Genomic DNA, 18,645 nt, shown 5'->3' with positions numbered 1-18,645 from the left:
TGTATGTGCCTGGATATTTTTCAAGTTGTCTCTTCTGTTCATTTGATTTGGCTGTTGATTTATTTTGCTAGCACCTCAGTTTTACAGTTTTGTCTTATAATACTTTTTAACGTGTAGTTAACATGTAGAATCATTCCCAATTATTTTATTTTTCAAAATCTTCTTAGCTGTGTTATTTGCTTATTCTTGGAAAAAATATTAAAATCATCTATGTTCTAAAACACCTGCTTAACATTTTAATTGGTATGTATATTTCTTGCTTTATTTGAAAGGAATCTTGCCTCATCTTTAAAACAGGGATAATACTAGCTGCCTTTGGTAGGATTATTGTATGGATTAAATGATAACAAACACAAGAAGTGTTTACCATGATATATCAACTCAGGGCCTGTTGTGATTTTACAGAGAGCTCTAAGGTTTATTTGGGCCCTGCTCCATGGCAGTTCTTCTGGAGTTTCCCAGATTCCCTTTGAAGCTAAAAAGAAAGAGCTCTGGGCTACTACCAGTTCAGAAATCAAGCCCATTTGAAGGTAAAGGGGAAGCACACCTGAGCTATATCTCCCTGCTCTTCTTGCAGGGTGTTCTGGGATGGTCACGACTAGCACCGGCTAGAACCAGCATCCTCCACCCACATCCCCAGTTTCTGGTTTCTGCAGTGCACATTCTGTGCAACTGTATTAGTCTAGGCTTTGGATTGGCATTCACGCTCACAGGTCACAGTGGGCTGGAATCTGGCACCAGTTTTACTTAGCTTTCGAAGATACAGGTCAGGAAACAAGAGCATGAGCATGACAGCATCAGACACCTCTTAATCAGCGGTCCTTCCCATCACCTCCGCCTGGCTTCCCAGCCCACAGAAGACACACTCAGCCATTAGTGGTGAGACCAAGTGGGTGGGTGTAAACCACCCCAGCATGGGAAGCTCAGCACAGGAACTGTATCTTAAAACTCCCCCGTGCACAGCTTCCAAGCGCCCCCCCCCCCCCCCCCGCCCAAGGACACCCTTGGGGTAAGAGATAACACCCAGAAGCTTGTGTTCTCTGAGTTTTAAATAGTCCTGTCTGCTCACACCCCTCAGGGGTAACTTCGCAATAACCGGGCACAGCTGTCATTTCACATTTCTCTTGGCCCAGTACGTTTCAAGGAAACAGCATAAGAGGAAGGTAAATCCCAGATCATCTTCCGATGGAGAAAAGATTTAAGGCTGCTGGGCGCTTTCTCCTCACCACCCCACCCACTCCATTTCTGGTCCTCTTCCTGGCCCTACAGTTCTCTGCAGGATTAGGCTTCAGAACCTCTCCACGCACTAAGCAACCCCGTGCCAGTCTGTGTACCGAGACAACAAGAAGCCTAAGAGGTGTTCCTGCTGTGGTATCTCCTTCTGCGGGGCCCCTGTTCCCTCCTGCGAGCTGGGAGGATGCTCACCATTGCCTGCTGGACCTCCCACCACTGCTTCTGGCCGTGTTAGCCTCTCTCCGCAAAGGGAAGTTCCGGGGCCATCACCGGCGATTCTTCGTGTTCCCTCGTCGGCCCTGTTCTCAGAAATCCCTTCACATTTCCACTCCGTGTCTTCCCATCCCTGCCTCGTCCCCATCTAAAACTCTAGTGCCCGGCACCTGGCGCCTGCCACACACCTCCGTCGCTCACCAATGCTGTTTGTGTGCCCAGACCGCCACCCCAAGTTGTACACGGGGTCTCTTTCTGCTCCTCTTTCCAGTTTGGCATCTCGGTGGGGCCACCCTGTTCTCTCTACATCTCTCCTTTTGTGGATGAACCCGCCACGGCTGACCTGACCGACTGTTGCTTTCCCTGGTGCCCGGTGCGGAGCAGACTTCCAGTAAAGGCCAGCGACTCAGGTGTAAGAAGTAACAGCCATGCAGGATCGCTACCTTCAGACGGCGGCGGCTGAAGTGCTCAGTTCCCTAGCCCGAGTCAGCAGAAGCGGATGTCAGCAACGGCGTGTCTGTTGCCTGATCCTTTTACACAAGAAGGTCCTGCCTGCAAAAAGTACATTCAAGGTGGAGAAAATGGAAAAGTCTGTATTTATTTTTCCCTAAGAAACAGGGTGGCCAGTGTCTCTGTCGGATATGCCCGGGCCTGATCTGAGGAGAGGATCGTCTCTAACGCTGAAAACCCTGCCGAGCAGTGAGCCATGGGCGTGTACTAAAGAATCAAAAAGAAAAAAGAGTACTGCTTATTTTTTTCCCTTGTTCTGCCAGCGTTTTCTCGCGTCCCCAGGATGGAGTGCAAGAAGTCGGATTATATTTGAAATGAACAACACTGCTGGAATTTTCAGTCCAAAGCCACTGATCATTTCCCTGATTCTTGGTGGCGACTGGCTGAGGTTTTCCCTGGGGCGGCTCTAGCAGGAGGGAGTCTAACGGTAGCGCACATAGGTCAAGCACTTGCTACGTTCCAAGGGCAGTGCCAAGCCCTGTTCGTCATGTTTTCACCCGTGTAAGCGCCACCATACCCACTTCAGGTTAAGGAAACCGTGGTATTAAGGAGGGTAATCAACTATCTCAGAGTCACAGAGCCAGTACTCCACAGAGCCAGTTTGAATTCCGGCTGGCCCCAGAGTCCATGTTCTTACCAGGCTGTGCTGTCTCTTACAAACGTGTTATCTGATTCTGTTCCATAACGGTTATTAATAATTTAATACACACCAGGCTATCATTTTGCAAATCCAAATAAAGGAATAACTATTTATCTCCATGTATACCGTGTTAAGCTTCTTAATTTCAATCTGTCCCCTTCATTATCCCTTCTCATTATTGATCTTCCTTTTAACAGGGGCAAAAGGTACATTTGGTTGGATTGATTTCTTCCATGACCTTAGAATAAATTCAAATATTTCATCAAGAACCTTGATTATCTTGTTTACCTTCCGTAATAAATAGTAGATGTTATCTTTGAGTTCCTTATAGGGCTCACCTGCCTGTTTTATAGTAGCAGATAATGAAGCATATGCTTCCATCCCACGAAAAGCCCCAGGTCTGGTGCTCATGTTCAGATATAGGAGTGGAGCCATGTCCAAGTGGCTCTGACTCTCCGTCTTGGCCTGCCTCCCCTCGCCCTTCCTGCTGGGCCCTGTGTTCACTGGCACATGGGGAAGGAGAAGAGAGGCAGGTATGGTTGGAGTTGCTTTTGTCCTTTCGAATCTGAGGGCTGGATTGACTTCCCTGAGTTTATTAGGAGTTGTTTCCATTGGGAACTCTTTCATCAGAATCAAGTCCACAGATGGGAGGTCCCAAGCCTTCATATATTTTTTTCCAATTAAGTATTTGGGATGGTGGCTTCCCACTAGGAGTGCCTTATACTGAAAAATGATCCAACACTTTCTGTTTCTGCTTTTTTAAGTTTCAGAAATTTGATTTCATGGTATCTCGTTTTAAATACTCTTGCTCCAGTTTTCACGTATAGCTCAATTTCAAAGTGTGTTGCACAATACTTGTTTTGCTAAGAATACTGTCACTATAACCTCATCCTCTGGTTGTTTTAATAGCAAGTTTTATCTGCCTACAGGAGAATATTAAAAAGTGAGCCTCCATATCCTCAAGAAATGAGTGCTTTAGCTAAAGACCTAATTCAACGTCTTTTGATGAAAGATCCCAAGAAAAGATTGGGATGTGGCCCACGTGATGCGGATGAAATCAAAGAACATCTCTTTTTTCAGGTGAAATATATTGAACAGATGGTTTCGTATGCCCTACTATTTGCAGGGTGCTAGGCATTCTTGGTGAAATGAGTGAACGGGGTCCCTTTTGGGGATCTTTGCTCCCTATTTTCACATACATTGCACCTTTTTTTAAAATGACGGGGACCCTGGAAAAATCCAAAGATCAAAATTCTACTTGGAGACACCTAAATGGTCTTTTTCTCCCTAAATGAAGTAAGAGTGGGGAGGACCATAAAGGCATTCAGTCTTCCATAAGCTTATTGGTTCCAGTTTTGAGTACTGGTTTCTATTTACGATTTTGAAATTTAGGCATCTGGACCAAAGAGGCTTTTATTTTTTACTTTTCTCTCAGTTCATGAGCCATTCCTGCCAGTGTGTTCCACCTTTTAGACAATGATTTCATTTTTCCTTCTTTCCTCAGGAGCTATCTCAGACAATTAAAAATCTACCTATTTCTCAGTTGTGTATCTGCAACATAGAATTAATTATTCTTTTTTTTTTTTTTTTTTTGCTTATCCTTAAAAAGCCTAATGAGGCCATTCTACAGAGCACCAATACATCTGCTCAACTTAGTTTGCTCAATTTATTAACAACAACAACAAAAAAAAAAAACAAAAAAGAAAAACCTCCAAAATTATAGATAACTGGGGGGAAAAAAGTTAAGTTGGCCAACTTGGCTAGTTATTTCAACCTAAGCAGTCAACCTGGAACACCATAACCTCAGTTTTTAAAACCCTGCACTTATGACGTTTTTTTTTTTAAGAGAGAGGGGGAACACACAATGCGCAAGCAGGGGATGGGGTGTAGGAGGGGCGGAGGGAGAGGGAGAGAGAGAATCCCAAGCAGGCTTCAAGCTCAGTGCTCAGCGCAGAGCCCAGTTACGGGCTCCATCTCAGGACCCTGAGATCATGACCCGAGTTAAATCAAGAGTCGGATGTTTAACCAACTGAGCCACCCAGGTACCCTCTGAACTTAGGACTTTTAAATAATTTTATCACCTCAACAAACATGACCTCTAAGTATTCATGGTCTAAAGGGACCATCCAAGTTTTATTTTTATTCTGCAAACTGAGTTTTTACAGTATTCTCACCAAAACGAATGAAAATAGCATAACAAAACAAAGAAAAAGCTCTGCTGTAGAGTAACCTTTAGGTCATCTATTGTTTTTTAAATATAGAGAAACAAATAATGGCTGAGAATAAGAATTACCTCTCTATTTCTATACTCAAAAAAATAACATCAGTCTCTCAGTTGTAACCCATTTAAAAATATATTACTATATATCTTTTGGAAGTTCAGTAACAGAAATACATTTAGAATAAAATTAACTTCTCAGTGTGTGCATTTCATAAATTAGCATGGCTTACAAAGATTAATATTTGAACAAACTATTTCAAATATGTTTTTGAGAAATCTGGCTCAAAATTTAACAATAAGTTAAGATTTAAGAAAGTACTCAAGCAAAATGCCTCAGTCATATTTCCCTAGGATCTTTTTCTGTGTGGTTCCCTATATTTGTGAATATTACAGTATGTCTTTCATATTAGAGAAATTTTTCTTTTCTATAGTTTGGAATAGTAATTTTAGGTTATTTAATTGCCTTGCTTTTTAAATAACAAGGACACTTTAGGAAAGACCAGACTCCAACTTGTAAAGACCTAAATGGAGAGAAGGTGGAGAGGAGCATAATAGCATTCAATTTTCTACATACCAAACGTTCTCCTGCTAACAACATATTCCTTTAAATTACCCCTTTACTCTGGAAGTTTCTTTTAATGTGTGTATAAATAGCCAAGCACAAATCATATGCTTGTAATGGAAAACATTATAGCCACACAGAGGACAGAACACTAACTAGAAAATCAAGAGACTGACCCTTCCACTGGCTAATGTTTAAGTGAGAAAGGTTAGTTCTTACTTCCAGCCTTGAATTTCTATCTGGATCAAGTAAAGGAGATGAGCTAAATGATCTCTAAAGCCCACTCTAACTGAAAAATACGAAGATCTGTAATCTAATGATTTTTTTCTACATTGCCTCCACAAGAGGGCATAATAAAAACATTTATGTTAGTTGATTAAACTTAGCCAATGTCATCAACCATCTCTGAAATCAGAATGCATCTTACAATGGACATTGTAACCATTCTAGTTGATGATGCCTTTTCTTTCTTAATGGTACATAAAATAGTGGTTTATCTCACTATAAGTGATGACATTTTAGATTTGAGGAAATATGTTAATAGGATAGCTGTAGGATTCAATTCAGTAAGGAGTATCTGAGGTTGTTTTAAGTGACAGAAGGAGCACAAAGAAAATAGAGCACAGAGTTGAATTTGAATAAGATAAAACACAGCACTTTATCAGGCAGTAAGCGACTGGCATGGGGGGAAAGAAGCAGTATTTAAAAAGCTAGAATACAGTTAAATGCGAAAAAGATGATCACATCAGTATGATAGTATCATTTATACTTAGAGACATAAACAAGTGCATGATTTATAGTGTGTTTATTTTCTAATCTGTCCAGATGACCAGGAGGGAAACCAAGTATAGGCCGAGAGCCACTTTAACACTGCCTCTAGAAAATAGGGATATTCCTTTAGAGTTAATACTCATATCCATAGAGCATTGAAAAGCCCTTTATTACAGTTCAGTTTTGTTTTGTTCTGGCCTCACACCTCTCTCAGGAGGGTCAGGACAAAAGTAATTTTTCTGTTATGCCTAACGGTAGACTAGGATATCCTGGTGTCCCCCCAGACGACACCGCAAGACCCCACAGTGATGGAAGGCCATCTCATCTTTAGGACATAGCATTGGCTAGAGCCATCAACTGCAGTCAGAAAATGTGCTTGTGCTTGGGAAAAAAAAAAACTTTTTTTTTTTTTTTTAAAGATTTTATTTATTTATCTGAGAGAGAGAGAACGAGAGACAGAGAGCATGAGAGGGGGGAGGGTCAGAGGGAGAAGCAGACTCCCTGCCGAGCAGGGAGCCCGATGCGGGACTCGATCCCGGGACTCCAGGATCATGACCTGAGCCGAAGGCAGTCGCTTAACCAACTGAGCCACCCAGGCGCCCAAAAAAAAAAAACATTTTTAATTGTTGGTTTGAAATATGTGCTCTTTCCCTATCAACCAATTAAAACCCTAATCTGTCTTTGTTATTCTTAGACAATGCTCAGAAAATACTTCAACTTTGTTGGTTTCAACTTTGTACCAATTTTCTTTCTCTGTTTTAGAAAATAAATTGGGATGATTTAGCTGCCAAAAAAGTTCTCGCGCCATTTAAGCCAGTCATCCGAGACGAATTAGATGTGAGTAACTTTGCAGAAGAGTTCACGGAGATGGACCCCACCTACTCGCCCGCAGCACTGCCCCAGAGCTCTGAGAGGCTGTTTCAGGTAATCTCCAGGAGCATGCTCATGCACAGAGGCCACGTGTGCTCTGGAAAAAAGATGAATTTTCCCATATGAAAAGTGTTCTTGGCATCTTAAAAACAAGATTCTCTAATCTCTTCAAAATTATCAAATATAGAGATACTGCCCATTATTAACTGAAGCTTAGGGTCTGTTAAATAGTAGATATTACTTATGTGGTTTTTTTATATAAAGTGGTGCTGATTTCTTACTTGAAATTTTATTTCTGTTCAGGCTCTCTTATAGAAAAATACAATACTACTTTATTTTACCTCTATCCGTATAAAATTTTCTTCAGTTCATAAAAAGTGTTACCTGATTCTTTCTCCTCAGTGAGTAATCTAAACTGCTTTCTAACTCCTGAAGATTTGGAAAAGATTTTATACTTAGAAAAAGATCTTCCTCAGACTTGCAATACTCTTTTTTTTTTTAAAGATTTTTTAAAATTTATTTATTTGACAGAGAGCACAAGTAGGCAGAGCGGCAGGCAGAGGGAGAGGGAGAAGCAGGCTCTCTGCTAAGCAGGGAGCCCGATGCGGGGCTCGATCCCAGGAGCCTGTGATCATGACCTGAGCCGAAGGCAGACGCTTAACCTACTGAGCCACCCAGGCGGCCCATCAATACTCTAACTTTTAAATGGCATCAGAGCTTCCCTTCTTGACCCTCGTTAAGTGTCCCATTGGTAGGGCTTAATCTGGTCACCTGGGCTGTGTCTCTGGACCTTAATGACGCTAACATCTAGCACATGACTGGGCACAGAGTAGATATCTAAAAAATGTTCTTCGAACTAATGAATGTTCCAGCTTGAACAGATTAATCATCTATCACTATACCACTTTTGGTTCAGCACATCGTTCTGACATTTGATTTTACTTCTTTCCCAAAACTCAATTTAAAATTTTTAGTCTAAGGAAGGATAATGAGCCAAATAATTGCTAAATTAGAAACAAACTGTAGCCTTTGGAATAACAATAAACAAGAGCCCTTGGACCACTTTGTTTAATACCTTAAACTCTACCCTTTTGAGAAGTTAGTTGTGTTTGTAAGCGAACTTTTATCAGCAATGCAAAAGAATTACAGCTGTGATCTCCTTCAGTCCCATCCATGTTGATGTAAAAGTTGGGTATTCATCCTTTCTGATGGGACTGGAGGAGATTATGCTAAGTGAAATAAGTCAAGCAGAGAAAGTCAATTATCATATGGTTTCACTTATTTGTGGAACATAAGGAATAGCATGGAGGACATTAGGAGAAGGAAGGGGAAAATGAAGGGGGGGAAATCGGAGGGAGAGACGAACCATGAGAGACTACGGACTCTGAGAAACAAACTGAGGGTTTTAGAGGGGAGGGGGGTGGGGGGATGGGTTAGCCTGGTGATGGGTATTAAGGAGGGCACGTTCTGCATGGAGCACTGGGTGTTATACGCAAACAGTCGTGGATCACTACATCAAAAAACTAATGATGTATTATATGGTGACTAACATAACATAATAAAATAAAATAAAATTTAAAAAGTAAATAAATAAATAAAAGAATTACAGCTCTGAGTCAGATATTGGGGGTGGAATAGGAAAGAAGGTTTTTCTGCCTTTACTTTTGAATTGGTTTAATTCTACCAGAAGATGGCATTCTCTCCTTTTCTGAAAAGCATTTTTCTATTGATTTGAAATAACCTTGCATTTTAGATTACAAATAAAATGAGATTCATCTTAACACATATTTGGATGTTTTTCAGTCTCTTTTCTTGATTTTAGAAAAAAATTATTACAGTCTGGTCTGTGCTAACGTGGGAAATTGCAAATCCTCATTCTTTACTCTTCCTTTTCTTTTTTTAGGGCTATTCCTTTGTTGCTCCTTCTATTCTGTTCAAACGTAATGCAGCTGTAATAGATCCTTTTCAATTTCACATGGGAGTTGAACGTCCTGGAGTGACAAATGTTGCCAGGAGCGCAATGATGAAGGTATAGACGTGGTTAATTAAATGACATAGTTATCATTTAAATACCAACACTAATTAACATTGTCAAGGCCGGTGAACATAAGAGACTTGCCGTTTGACTAAGATGCAGTTTTAGGAAATGAGTAAGTGGAAATAGCAATATTTGCCCTAGAGAATTAGTCACATCAATTTCAATGAACTCCTTTTTACAACGATAGCCAATTATATGTCTTAAAAAGTTATATAGATGAAAGTAGAAATGAGCTAAAAGTAAGATGAATCTTAGAAGATTCTAAATGTATCCCATGCATATTTATTAACATAAATAATGTTCTTTTACTCTACAATGTTATTTATCCCTCTGCATTCGTAGTATTTTCTTAAGTTAAATGACGTTGGTTTCTTATCAGGACTCCCCATTCTATCAGCACTATGACCTGGATCTGAAGGACAAGCCACTGGGAGAGGGAAGTTTTTCAATTTGTCGAAAGTGCATACACAAAAAAAGTAACCAAGCCTTTGCAGTCAAAATAATCAGCAAAAGGTAGGACTGTGTCTGGCATTCTTCTGTGTGGATTCATCCCAGTCAATGAATTCTGTAAATTAGGATTTTTATTTTAAAATCAATGGTTTCTTGTAAGGCTTTTCACCCATGGGTTTAGCCATTCAGCTCATTAGCTGATCCATTATCCTTCTGACTCTACTGGATGTTTGCTGTTAAAGTAATCCATCTGAGACATAAATCATAGGGTGACAGGCTTTCGAGGTTCCTGCGAGAACATTTTCTGTGGCAGCGGCAATCAGATGTGCTCAGCAGCTGTTGCTGTTCCTAATAGTTATAGATTTGAAATACTTTTTTTTTTTTTTTTTCTGAAATGACTTAGCAATTTGCTGGTAGCTTTGCAAGCCAGCTCGTCGTTTCGGTAACTCATTATTACCTCCATGATTATGTATTCCTATTACCAAAATGTCAGGCAAGTCAGGCATCCATTTCTTCATAGGATTGGCTCTCTTCTGACTCAGAAATAATCATTGTCTCGGGAATAACGCATTACTTGTTCTGGTGGGTAGGATGACTCACTACTGTCATAGAGACCTCATTTTGATACTTTGACAGTTACATTCTGAATGCACTGTCAATAAACACAAAATTCGGGTTGGGACAATCGGGACATAAAAACTTGGTGAAGAGGGGTATGTACGTGGGGGCTAACTGCTCTCATCTTGCAGGATGGAAGCCAATACTCAGAAAGAAATCACAGCTCTGAAGCTCTGTGAAGGACACCCCAATATCGTGAAGCTGCATGAAATTTTTCACGATCAGGTATTTGACACAATTTTTCTGTGCATTCTGATTCACATAGAGGGTTCTACTTTTTACCAGTCTTGTTGGTGCTGCAGGGTCAGAGTCAGGGATGTGGGAGAATACCCAGTCCCTAGAGAAGGCAGAGAAACTTCTTACCCCTCCCCCAAACCGATGCATCCTTTCACGTCTGCTCTTCTCCCTCAACAGTGGGCACATAGGACGTGGACGGAGGAGAGAGGGGCAGGGGCTGGTGGCGCTGTCACAAGCTGCACTCTGCTTGTCACCCGTTCAGCTGCTGCCCACCGTAGCTTAATCACCGGATAGTTCTCAGTAGTCCGTTATTTATCAGCCTTCAACCTTCTTTTCACTTCCGGAATAGAACTTAGAGAGTCGTAAGCCTAATTAGTGCAAGCTGAAGAAGAGAGGCAACCCAGAAGGGTAAAGCTGCTCCTCTCATCTTACTCCAGGGGGCCAGGTCATGCTGCCCCCTCCTCTCCCGGTCCTGCTTTCCAACAGGAACCGAGTGCAGAAGCGTGTAACTCTGCACGTGGCAGGATTGCCACTGTGTCAGGTCCATGCCTCTTCCCCTCCCCTCCGCTGCCACCTTCCATGACAAAAACTGCTCCGGTACAGTTACCTTTCCCCCTGGGACTGGGTGAGATGACACGCTCCTACTTAAGACAACATGCTAAGCACAAGAGCCAAACCCAGTCCTGGATGCGGCTTACCCTAAGTTTAACAAAGAAGAAACAGACGCAGAAGGGTCATGAGACTTGTCTGTGGTCACACCGCAAGGCCGTGAGCATCTCGTCGGGAAAACCTGGGCTCCCGTCCTGGGCTGTCTCCATGTGCTGCCGTAACACCACGTCCTGGGTAGGCCATGGCCCAGTGCTCTACCATACGGGAAGTTCCCAGGGTACCATGGCAGTGATGTCTTAACCACAATAACCTTGCCCTTTATTATTGCATACCTCACCGGGCCAGGTACCGTCCCAGATTCCACATGTGTTATTCAGTCCTTATAGTAACACCATGGGGTGAGAAAATGGAAACTCACAGAAGTTAAATAACAGGGTCTCACAGTTCGTAAGTGGTAATGCTGGGCTCTAGACCCAAGCAGTCCAACTTCAGAACTCTGCTGCCTTAGGGGAGGCAGAAACATGGAGTGAGCACCCAAAAATGACATTGTCATCTACTTGCTCTGTGGTTCTCATAGTCAGAAAAGGAATATCTTTGAAGTGAGGGCTTCGGGGAGCTACTCTCCATGCTCCTCCAATTGCCACCATGTCATCGGGCTACCCAACTCCAGTAGAAGTAATGAGTCCCCCATCCACTGGAGGTGTTTAAAAAGAGCCTGGACATTCTCCTGTTGAAGATGATTCACATGATCATCAAGGGATTGGAGGATGACATTGGACACTGCCCTCTGGTTTTGGGCTTGTGCCCAGCTACGTCCCCGCAGAGACATTCAGTCTCTTATGTTCAGGCGATATCAGATCTCAGGAGCTGCATCCCTAATTTTGTACTTACGCCACAGGATCAATTTATTATTTGTTATTTTTATATTAAAGAGTTACTGAAGGGCGCCTGAATGGCTCAGTCAGTTAAGCGTCCGACTCTTGGTTTCGGCTCAGGTCATCATCTCAGGGTTGTGAGATCGAGCCCCGAATCAGGCTCCACACTGTGCATGGAGCGTGCTTAAGATACTCTCTCTTCTCCCTCTGCCCCTCTCCCCGAGCTGTCTCAAAAAAAAAAAAAAAAAAAAGTACTGACTATAAGTTGTGTCATGATATAATCCTGTATATACTAGTACAAATATATGAAGATACATTATCATTCTGCTATTGATATCTTGGGTGATTTTCTCCGTATAGATGACACAGTTGCCCTGATCACCCCCAGGTGCACATAATCTTCTCTTCAACTAATGGGTGAAATCGATGAGGGTGGGTCTTCAGCCTCCGACTCAGTGTACCGGGAGCTGTATTCATTTCCTCTTGCTGCTGTAACAAATTACCACAAACCTAAGCAGTACCAATTTATAATCGTACGGTCTGGAGATGAGAAGTTCAAAATCAGTCTCCCTGGTGTAAAGTCCGGGTGTCAGCAGGGCTGGTTCCTTCTGGAGACTCTAAGGGACAGTCCATTTGCTTGCCTTTTTTTTAGCTTCTGGAGACTGCTCACGTTCCTTGGCTCGTGAACCTTCTTTATATCACCCCAGTCTCTTGTTTCCATAGTCCCATCCCATACTGTTGGCTCTGGTGGATAATTTAGACACTCTTCCCATCTCAAGTTCCTTAATTACATCTGCAAAGTCTCTTTACCATATCAGGTAACGTCCACACGTTCTGGGGATTTGGATACGGATGTCTTCGGGAGGACCATTATCCAACTGTCTCATAGACATTTTCTCACTGTTACCTGTTTTATCAGTAAGGGTCCTAAAGCTCATAGCTCAAAGCATCCCCAGGGTCATAAGTAAGTAGCAGAAGTGCCATTCCAATCCAGGTTTGACTCTAAAACCTATCTTTTAAACCACTTACAGGTATTGCCCTCCATTTTTTTTAAAAGCTCACTGGCATATGCTTGTAGCCAACCTTCAACTTTGACCGTATCTGTTGTATGTAGAAACTCAAATTAGCTTGATCTCTGGTAGCCTGGAAGCAATTCTCTTATTAAAAAGGTTCACCTTTTAAAATTTGCTCAATATGTACAGGATAATTACCTTTTTTATGAAGCTTTTTTTTTTCTGGATTTTGCTAATTCAGAAGGAAGCTTATTTGTTCAGTGATGTTGGTTCTGTAATACATAGCACCTGAATCTCTTGATTGGCTATCTTTTTAAACTACATGTTTGTGTTCATTTGAGAGCTGATACAATTCCTTTGCTTTTTGATTGCTCCTATGTTACTTTCTTTATGGACATGTATGCAAGGCATAGTAAATAAATAATTTTTAAACTATTTAATTAAGATAATGCCATTGGTATCCAAAGCAGTTACTAAAAAAAAAACCACAAAAACAATAAAACACCACGTTGAGCTATGGGTATTTGCCGTGGATATTAATAAGGAACCCTGAAACTAATCCGTTGAGCTCTCACAGGAGGTTCAGAGTGCCTTCATGAAACAGTACCTTTTTTAAAAGATATATTTGCCATTCCGTGGGTGGGTCAGGCCTCCTGTGGGCAGTTGCGCATACTCTGTCATTAATCTTCTCTATTATTTAAAGCAGACGATTTCACATTATTATCAGCACTAGGTCACACTTTAAAAAAGAAAGATCTGTAAACTTGGTAAGAGAGGGTTGGAATGGAATTCAAATGAAAGAATTAGTCAAGGAAGGGATATATAAAGATTTCACTGCAGCACTTGAAATTTTCCATGACCAAAATAGAATTCTAAAAAAGCCACGTTATCCTTCAATTCTTTCCTCTCCACCATTAAGACTTGCTGTTGATTATTTTAACAAGGGATTATCTAAATTTATTGGCAATAGTTAATAGCCCAGGAATGTTTCATCTGTAAATACACTTCTCTTCATGAAAGCCCTCCGCGTTCTTCTTTTTTCCTTTCTAGCTTCACACGTTTCTGGTGATGGAACTTCTGAACGGGGGAGAGCTGTTTGAACGCATTAAGAAAAAGAAACACTTCAGTGAGACTGAAGCCAGCTACATCATGCGGAAGCTCGTTTCGGCCGTGAGCCACATGCATGATGTGGGCGTGGTGCACAGGGACCTGAAGCCCGAGGTATCACGTGACGTGCTCCCTCCCGTCACTCAGTCTAGCCTTCTTAGTACCAAACACCCCCCACGGCCGGGTGGGCTCTTCTTGTTTCGTTGTTTAGGGCTTTCTGCTAAATAGATACTTGCAGAGATCCCGTTTCTTGGATTCTCTTTCTCTTCTATTTTAGTCTAAAATAAATGTCTTTTTTTTTCTTCTTTTTTTTTTTTTGCCAACAGATCATCTTGAGGTTATATTTGTAAGTGTGAGAGCCTTTTATGGAAGAAATACTTTATGCAACAGTTGTGGGCTAAAAATAGCAATGGAAATTTTTGTAGCAGAAAATAATATCCTTTCTATATGTGTATCATTTTAGAGGTTTTTTTTTTAAATAATGTATTGTGAAAGCTTATTTTCCATTTTTGTCATCAAATTGATTAGCTCATGAATAGGAATGTATATAATTCTGTTCTAAATATTTAAACATGAAGAATTGTCTTGGTTTAATTAGTTGTACCATCCCTGTATGTGCTTCTCTTTGCTCATGTATTATATTTATAGAATTGTGTAGCAATTCTTCAAAATGGAGCTTCAAAAGAAGCAGCCCCTTTTTATATATTTCTTCTTTCAAAAGGTTTATAGAAAAGATTCTAGCTCTAGAATATCCCTTTTTAGTATCAAAAATGTGAAAAATCCCCCTTTAGGAAATCATCAAAATAATAATGAAAATTAAAAAACAAAACCCAATAATTTATAAAAGCATAACAATGACTCATCCTTTACCATATGCAAAATTACACATATTTCCTCTTTAAAATAGAACTTCATTTTTAATTACCATGTGATTATAATGCATTGTCAAAATTTTTTAAAATAATAATTTACTTGGAGTTTATTTTTTGTGTTAAACCACAAAAGAATATGTCTCTAAAAGCACCATTTTTTGCCTGTTTAAGTATCTTGGATCATTGGTAGGAAGAGGATGTTTTAAAAATGGAATTCTTTATTTTTTTTAAGATTTTATTTATTTATTCGAGAGAGAGAGAGCACAAGAAGGCGGAGGGGCAGAGGAAAAGGGAGAAGCAGACTCCCCGCTGAGCAGGGAGCCTGATGCAGGGCTCGATCCCAGGACCCTAAGATCATGACCTGAGCTGGAGGCAAATGCTTAACTGACTGAGCCACCCAGGCGCTCCTAAAAATGGAATTTTGTGCATCCAAATATAATTGATTCTAAAGCATGTAAACTTCTGTCTGTGGACTTCCTGTTACTGTTATTCATATTACTAGTAATTAGTCAAAAGTGAGTTGTGTTTTATGAACTTGCCACTATGGTCGCTCCCCCTCTTCTTCCTTCATCCGCGTTCTCACTCTCCTACAGAACACCCACTGAAAATATGGTGCTCTGTACATCAGAGATTAGCGATCTATTTTTAAATGTGAAAGCACACCACTTAAATGTTTTCTTGATAGACAAGGAACAAGCATGTAATTTTTTTAATTGAAAAGATCTGTTCCATGACTGTATAGAATTCATTTTCACATGTTTTATTCTTTGATAACTGGCCATCTGTCATCCCATGAGTCTCAAATGAGGCAACTGTCCTCTCCAACAGAATTTAAATTTGCCTTCCTATTTTACTGATAAAAAAGATACTTATGTTGCTTAATTCTTCTTATTTGTTACAAACCTTTTCTTTCAAATAATTATTTGAAATGAAGAATTGTCAGATTATTTAGGACATTCTACTATAGTTATAGCCCTAAATCAAAATAAACTTTGGAGAGATGAAAATGTGCCTTTGTACTAACATCTTCATAATAAAATAACTTTCACTTGGACTTTTAAATGGCAGAGTATATTATTTCCATACTAAAAGTTTAATTCCTTTCCCATTGATGTCATATTTTAAGATCTGATTATATATCTTTTGGTTTATATTTACGTGGCCCTGGCTTTCTGCTTAGGCAAAATCCTAAATTCTAGGTCAGCAGCAGACAAATTTAGAAGCTGGCTAACATTCCTGGTGGGCTGCTTTGTGCTTTTCAAACTGGACCCCACACTCTTGAAAGATTAAGAAAAACTCCATCAAATTAGTTTCAGCTGGGACTTGAGATGAAGCTGAAAGGCCCTTGCTTCCTGCCACTCCTCCCCATGCACACCCAACTCCACTTGGAGAGTGGAGTCTCCTTCATTTCAAGAACAGTGGCTAAGGGAGTCCTCTGCCAGCCTTAATATAGAATAAACTGAAGTCATTTACAAAGGCTCAGCAGGCTCAGTGAAGCCGGGGGCCAGGGGTGCTTTCACGCCTCTGCACATAGCCCAGTGCTTGGCCACAGAGGGGCTCGGCAGTCGTTTGCTGAGAGACTTCTCCCGAGTGCAAGCACGTGAACCCCAGCTCTGACTTAGTGGTGGTGAACCCTACATTCAGTCACATCCACATTTTAATTCCATCACAAATTCAGGATCAAGCATTGTATAATAGAACATTTAAGAAAACTTTTTAATATTTTTGCTTTTCTTTCTTCCCACTTTATTCATTTTTAACTTTTGAATGGAAGGTGTAGAAGATTTTTCTTCTTGGTATGAATGAAGCCTTCTGTGATGTCTTTTATTTTAGCTGGAATAATAGTAACAAAGCAAATGATGTTGCAGATCTGAGGAATAATTTAATAAACATAAAGACACATAACAGGTTTTGTCAGGATGTCTGAAGACAATATAATTGGAGTCACTTACTGTCGGTACTAGCTTGATAGACTAATAAAAGTGATGACTGTGCATCAGACAGCATTTATTAAATGTGTGATAAACACAAAAACAATACAGTAAAGCCTTAGTGACCGAGAAGCCTTGGCAGACGAGGGATTCAAGAGAACAATGTTTTCTGAATAACTGAGGGATATTATCCATTAAGCATCAAAAAATGTTTAAGTATTAATTGTTTTAGAGAAAATATTTCTGAAATGTAATGTATGTCTTTATCATGTCTTCTTTCTTTCTTTCTTTTATTTTTTGAAGTTTTTTTTATTTATTCAAGTAATCTCTACACCCAACGTGGGGCTTAAACTCACAATCCCAAGATTAAGAGTCACATGCTCTTCCAACCGAGCCAACCAGGCGCCCCTACCATGTCTTTTTAATAGGATATACTAGAGACAGCTATTTTATTTATGACTATTCAATGGACAGATGTTTACCAAAGCACCTACTATATGAGTGCACCAGGTTTTAGGAATAGAGTCATAAATAAGGGGGACACATAGTCCCTGCCATTAGGGAATTATGGCCTAATGGGGGAGGAGGAAGACTTTGAATTTCTAATACCAAGATGCTAAGTACCAGAAAGAAAAAATATGCTAGCAGAAAATAGAAAAAGTCCTAACTTCAGTTTGGTGGCACATGAGGGTGGTATCTCCAAACGAGGAGTGGGTGCACATGAGCCACGTCAGAAAGGAGGTTGATGGAGGAGGTAGAGGGCAAATACCATGAGAGAAAAAAATGTAGACAAAGACTCTGACGTGGGAAGAGGCGTGGTACAGTCGAAAAGTGTTTCACAGGACATCATACAATTGAAATAATATAAAAAAGCGTAAGGCAGAGAACAGCAGTATCCTGACATCCAGCTCCCAGACCCTCCCCATCAGATCTCTCTCTGCATTTGAATCCAGTATCATCGTATAGCTAGAAACAAAAATGGCATCCCCAAGTCCCAGGACATTATCACGAGAGACTAATTGAAGTGTTTGTATCTTGCAGAATTTATTGTTCACTGATGAAAATGACAATTTGGAAATTAAAGTAATCGATTTTGGGTTTGCACGCTTAAAGCCACCTGATAACCAGCCTCTCAAGACGCCCTGCTTCACCCTGCACTATGCGGCCCCCGAGCTCTTGAATCATAATGGCTACGATGAGTCCTGTGACCTCTGGAGCCTGGGCGTCATTTTGGTGAGTTCATTTCCCTAGGGCCATGAAACCTAGTCGGTTTCTGGATGGCCTCTTACCTGTCTCTCTCTCTCTCTGCTGTTTTTCTTCAAGTTGTGGGGAAAATTGGCAGATTGGTTTCTTTTCTGTACAACCAATGAAAGTTCTGACCCAAGACTATTTCCCTTCTTTTTTTTTTTGACATCCAAATGGCCAACAGACACATGAAAAGGTGCTCAACATCGCTCGGCATCAGGGAAATCCAAATCAGAACCTCAGTGAGATACCACCTCACACCAGTCAGAATGATTATTTCCCTTTTTTAAAATTTACGTTGGAGACAACATAAGAGCTTTTATTTTGGTTTATTTTGAAATATTGAAGGCACTGTGTTTTATGTGCATAAGAGTTTATATAGTTTTTTTAAGAAGCAATAGTATATTTTCAAAAGATACGTTTTTATTTTGGTTTATTTTGAAATATTGAAGGCACTGCGTTTTATGTGCATAGGAGTTCATATAGTTTTTTTTTAAAAGAAGCAATTTTCAAAAGATAGGCATATTGGATATAATGTGAAAATAGCAAACTGACTTATTAATAGGAAAACATTAAAAAATACATTCTGTGAGATTTTCAGATGAAAAATCTAATTAAAGAAGATAATTT

The 18,645-nt window shown here is 40.4% G+C and overlaps 1 protein-coding gene across 6 annotated transcripts in view; it reads left to right on the top strand.

Moving 5' to 3' along the window:
- Positions 1-18,645, top strand: part of RPS6KA5 (ribosomal protein S6 kinase A5) — a 176,305-nt gene that overhangs the window by 144,871 nt on the left and 12,789 nt on the right. For all 6 annotated transcript variants that reach the window (XM_078054103.1, XM_078054102.1, XM_078054107.1 and 3 more), the window contains 7 exons: positions 3,526-3,676; positions 6,913-7,074; positions 8,924-9,049; positions 9,438-9,571; positions 10,258-10,351; positions 13,911-14,081; positions 17,812-18,003. In XM_078054103.1, coding sequence (XP_077910229.1) covers positions 3,526-3,676; positions 6,913-7,074; positions 8,924-9,049; positions 9,438-9,571; positions 10,258-10,351; positions 13,911-14,081; positions 17,812-18,003 — 1,030 coding nt within the window. The remainder of the gene's footprint in view (positions 1-3,525; positions 3,677-6,912; positions 7,075-8,923; positions 9,050-9,437; positions 9,572-10,257; positions 10,352-13,910; positions 14,082-17,811; positions 18,004-18,645) is intronic.

The sequence above is a fragment of the Halichoerus grypus genome, chromosome 8 (assembly GCF_964656455.1).
Source record: "Halichoerus grypus chromosome 8, mHalGry1.hap1.1, whole genome shotgun sequence".
Lineage (NCBI taxonomy): Eukaryota > Metazoa > Chordata > Mammalia > Carnivora > Phocidae > Halichoerus > Halichoerus grypus.
The sequence above is the reverse complement of the archived record's forward strand: the minus strand, read 5'-3'. Positions and strand labels throughout refer to the sequence as shown.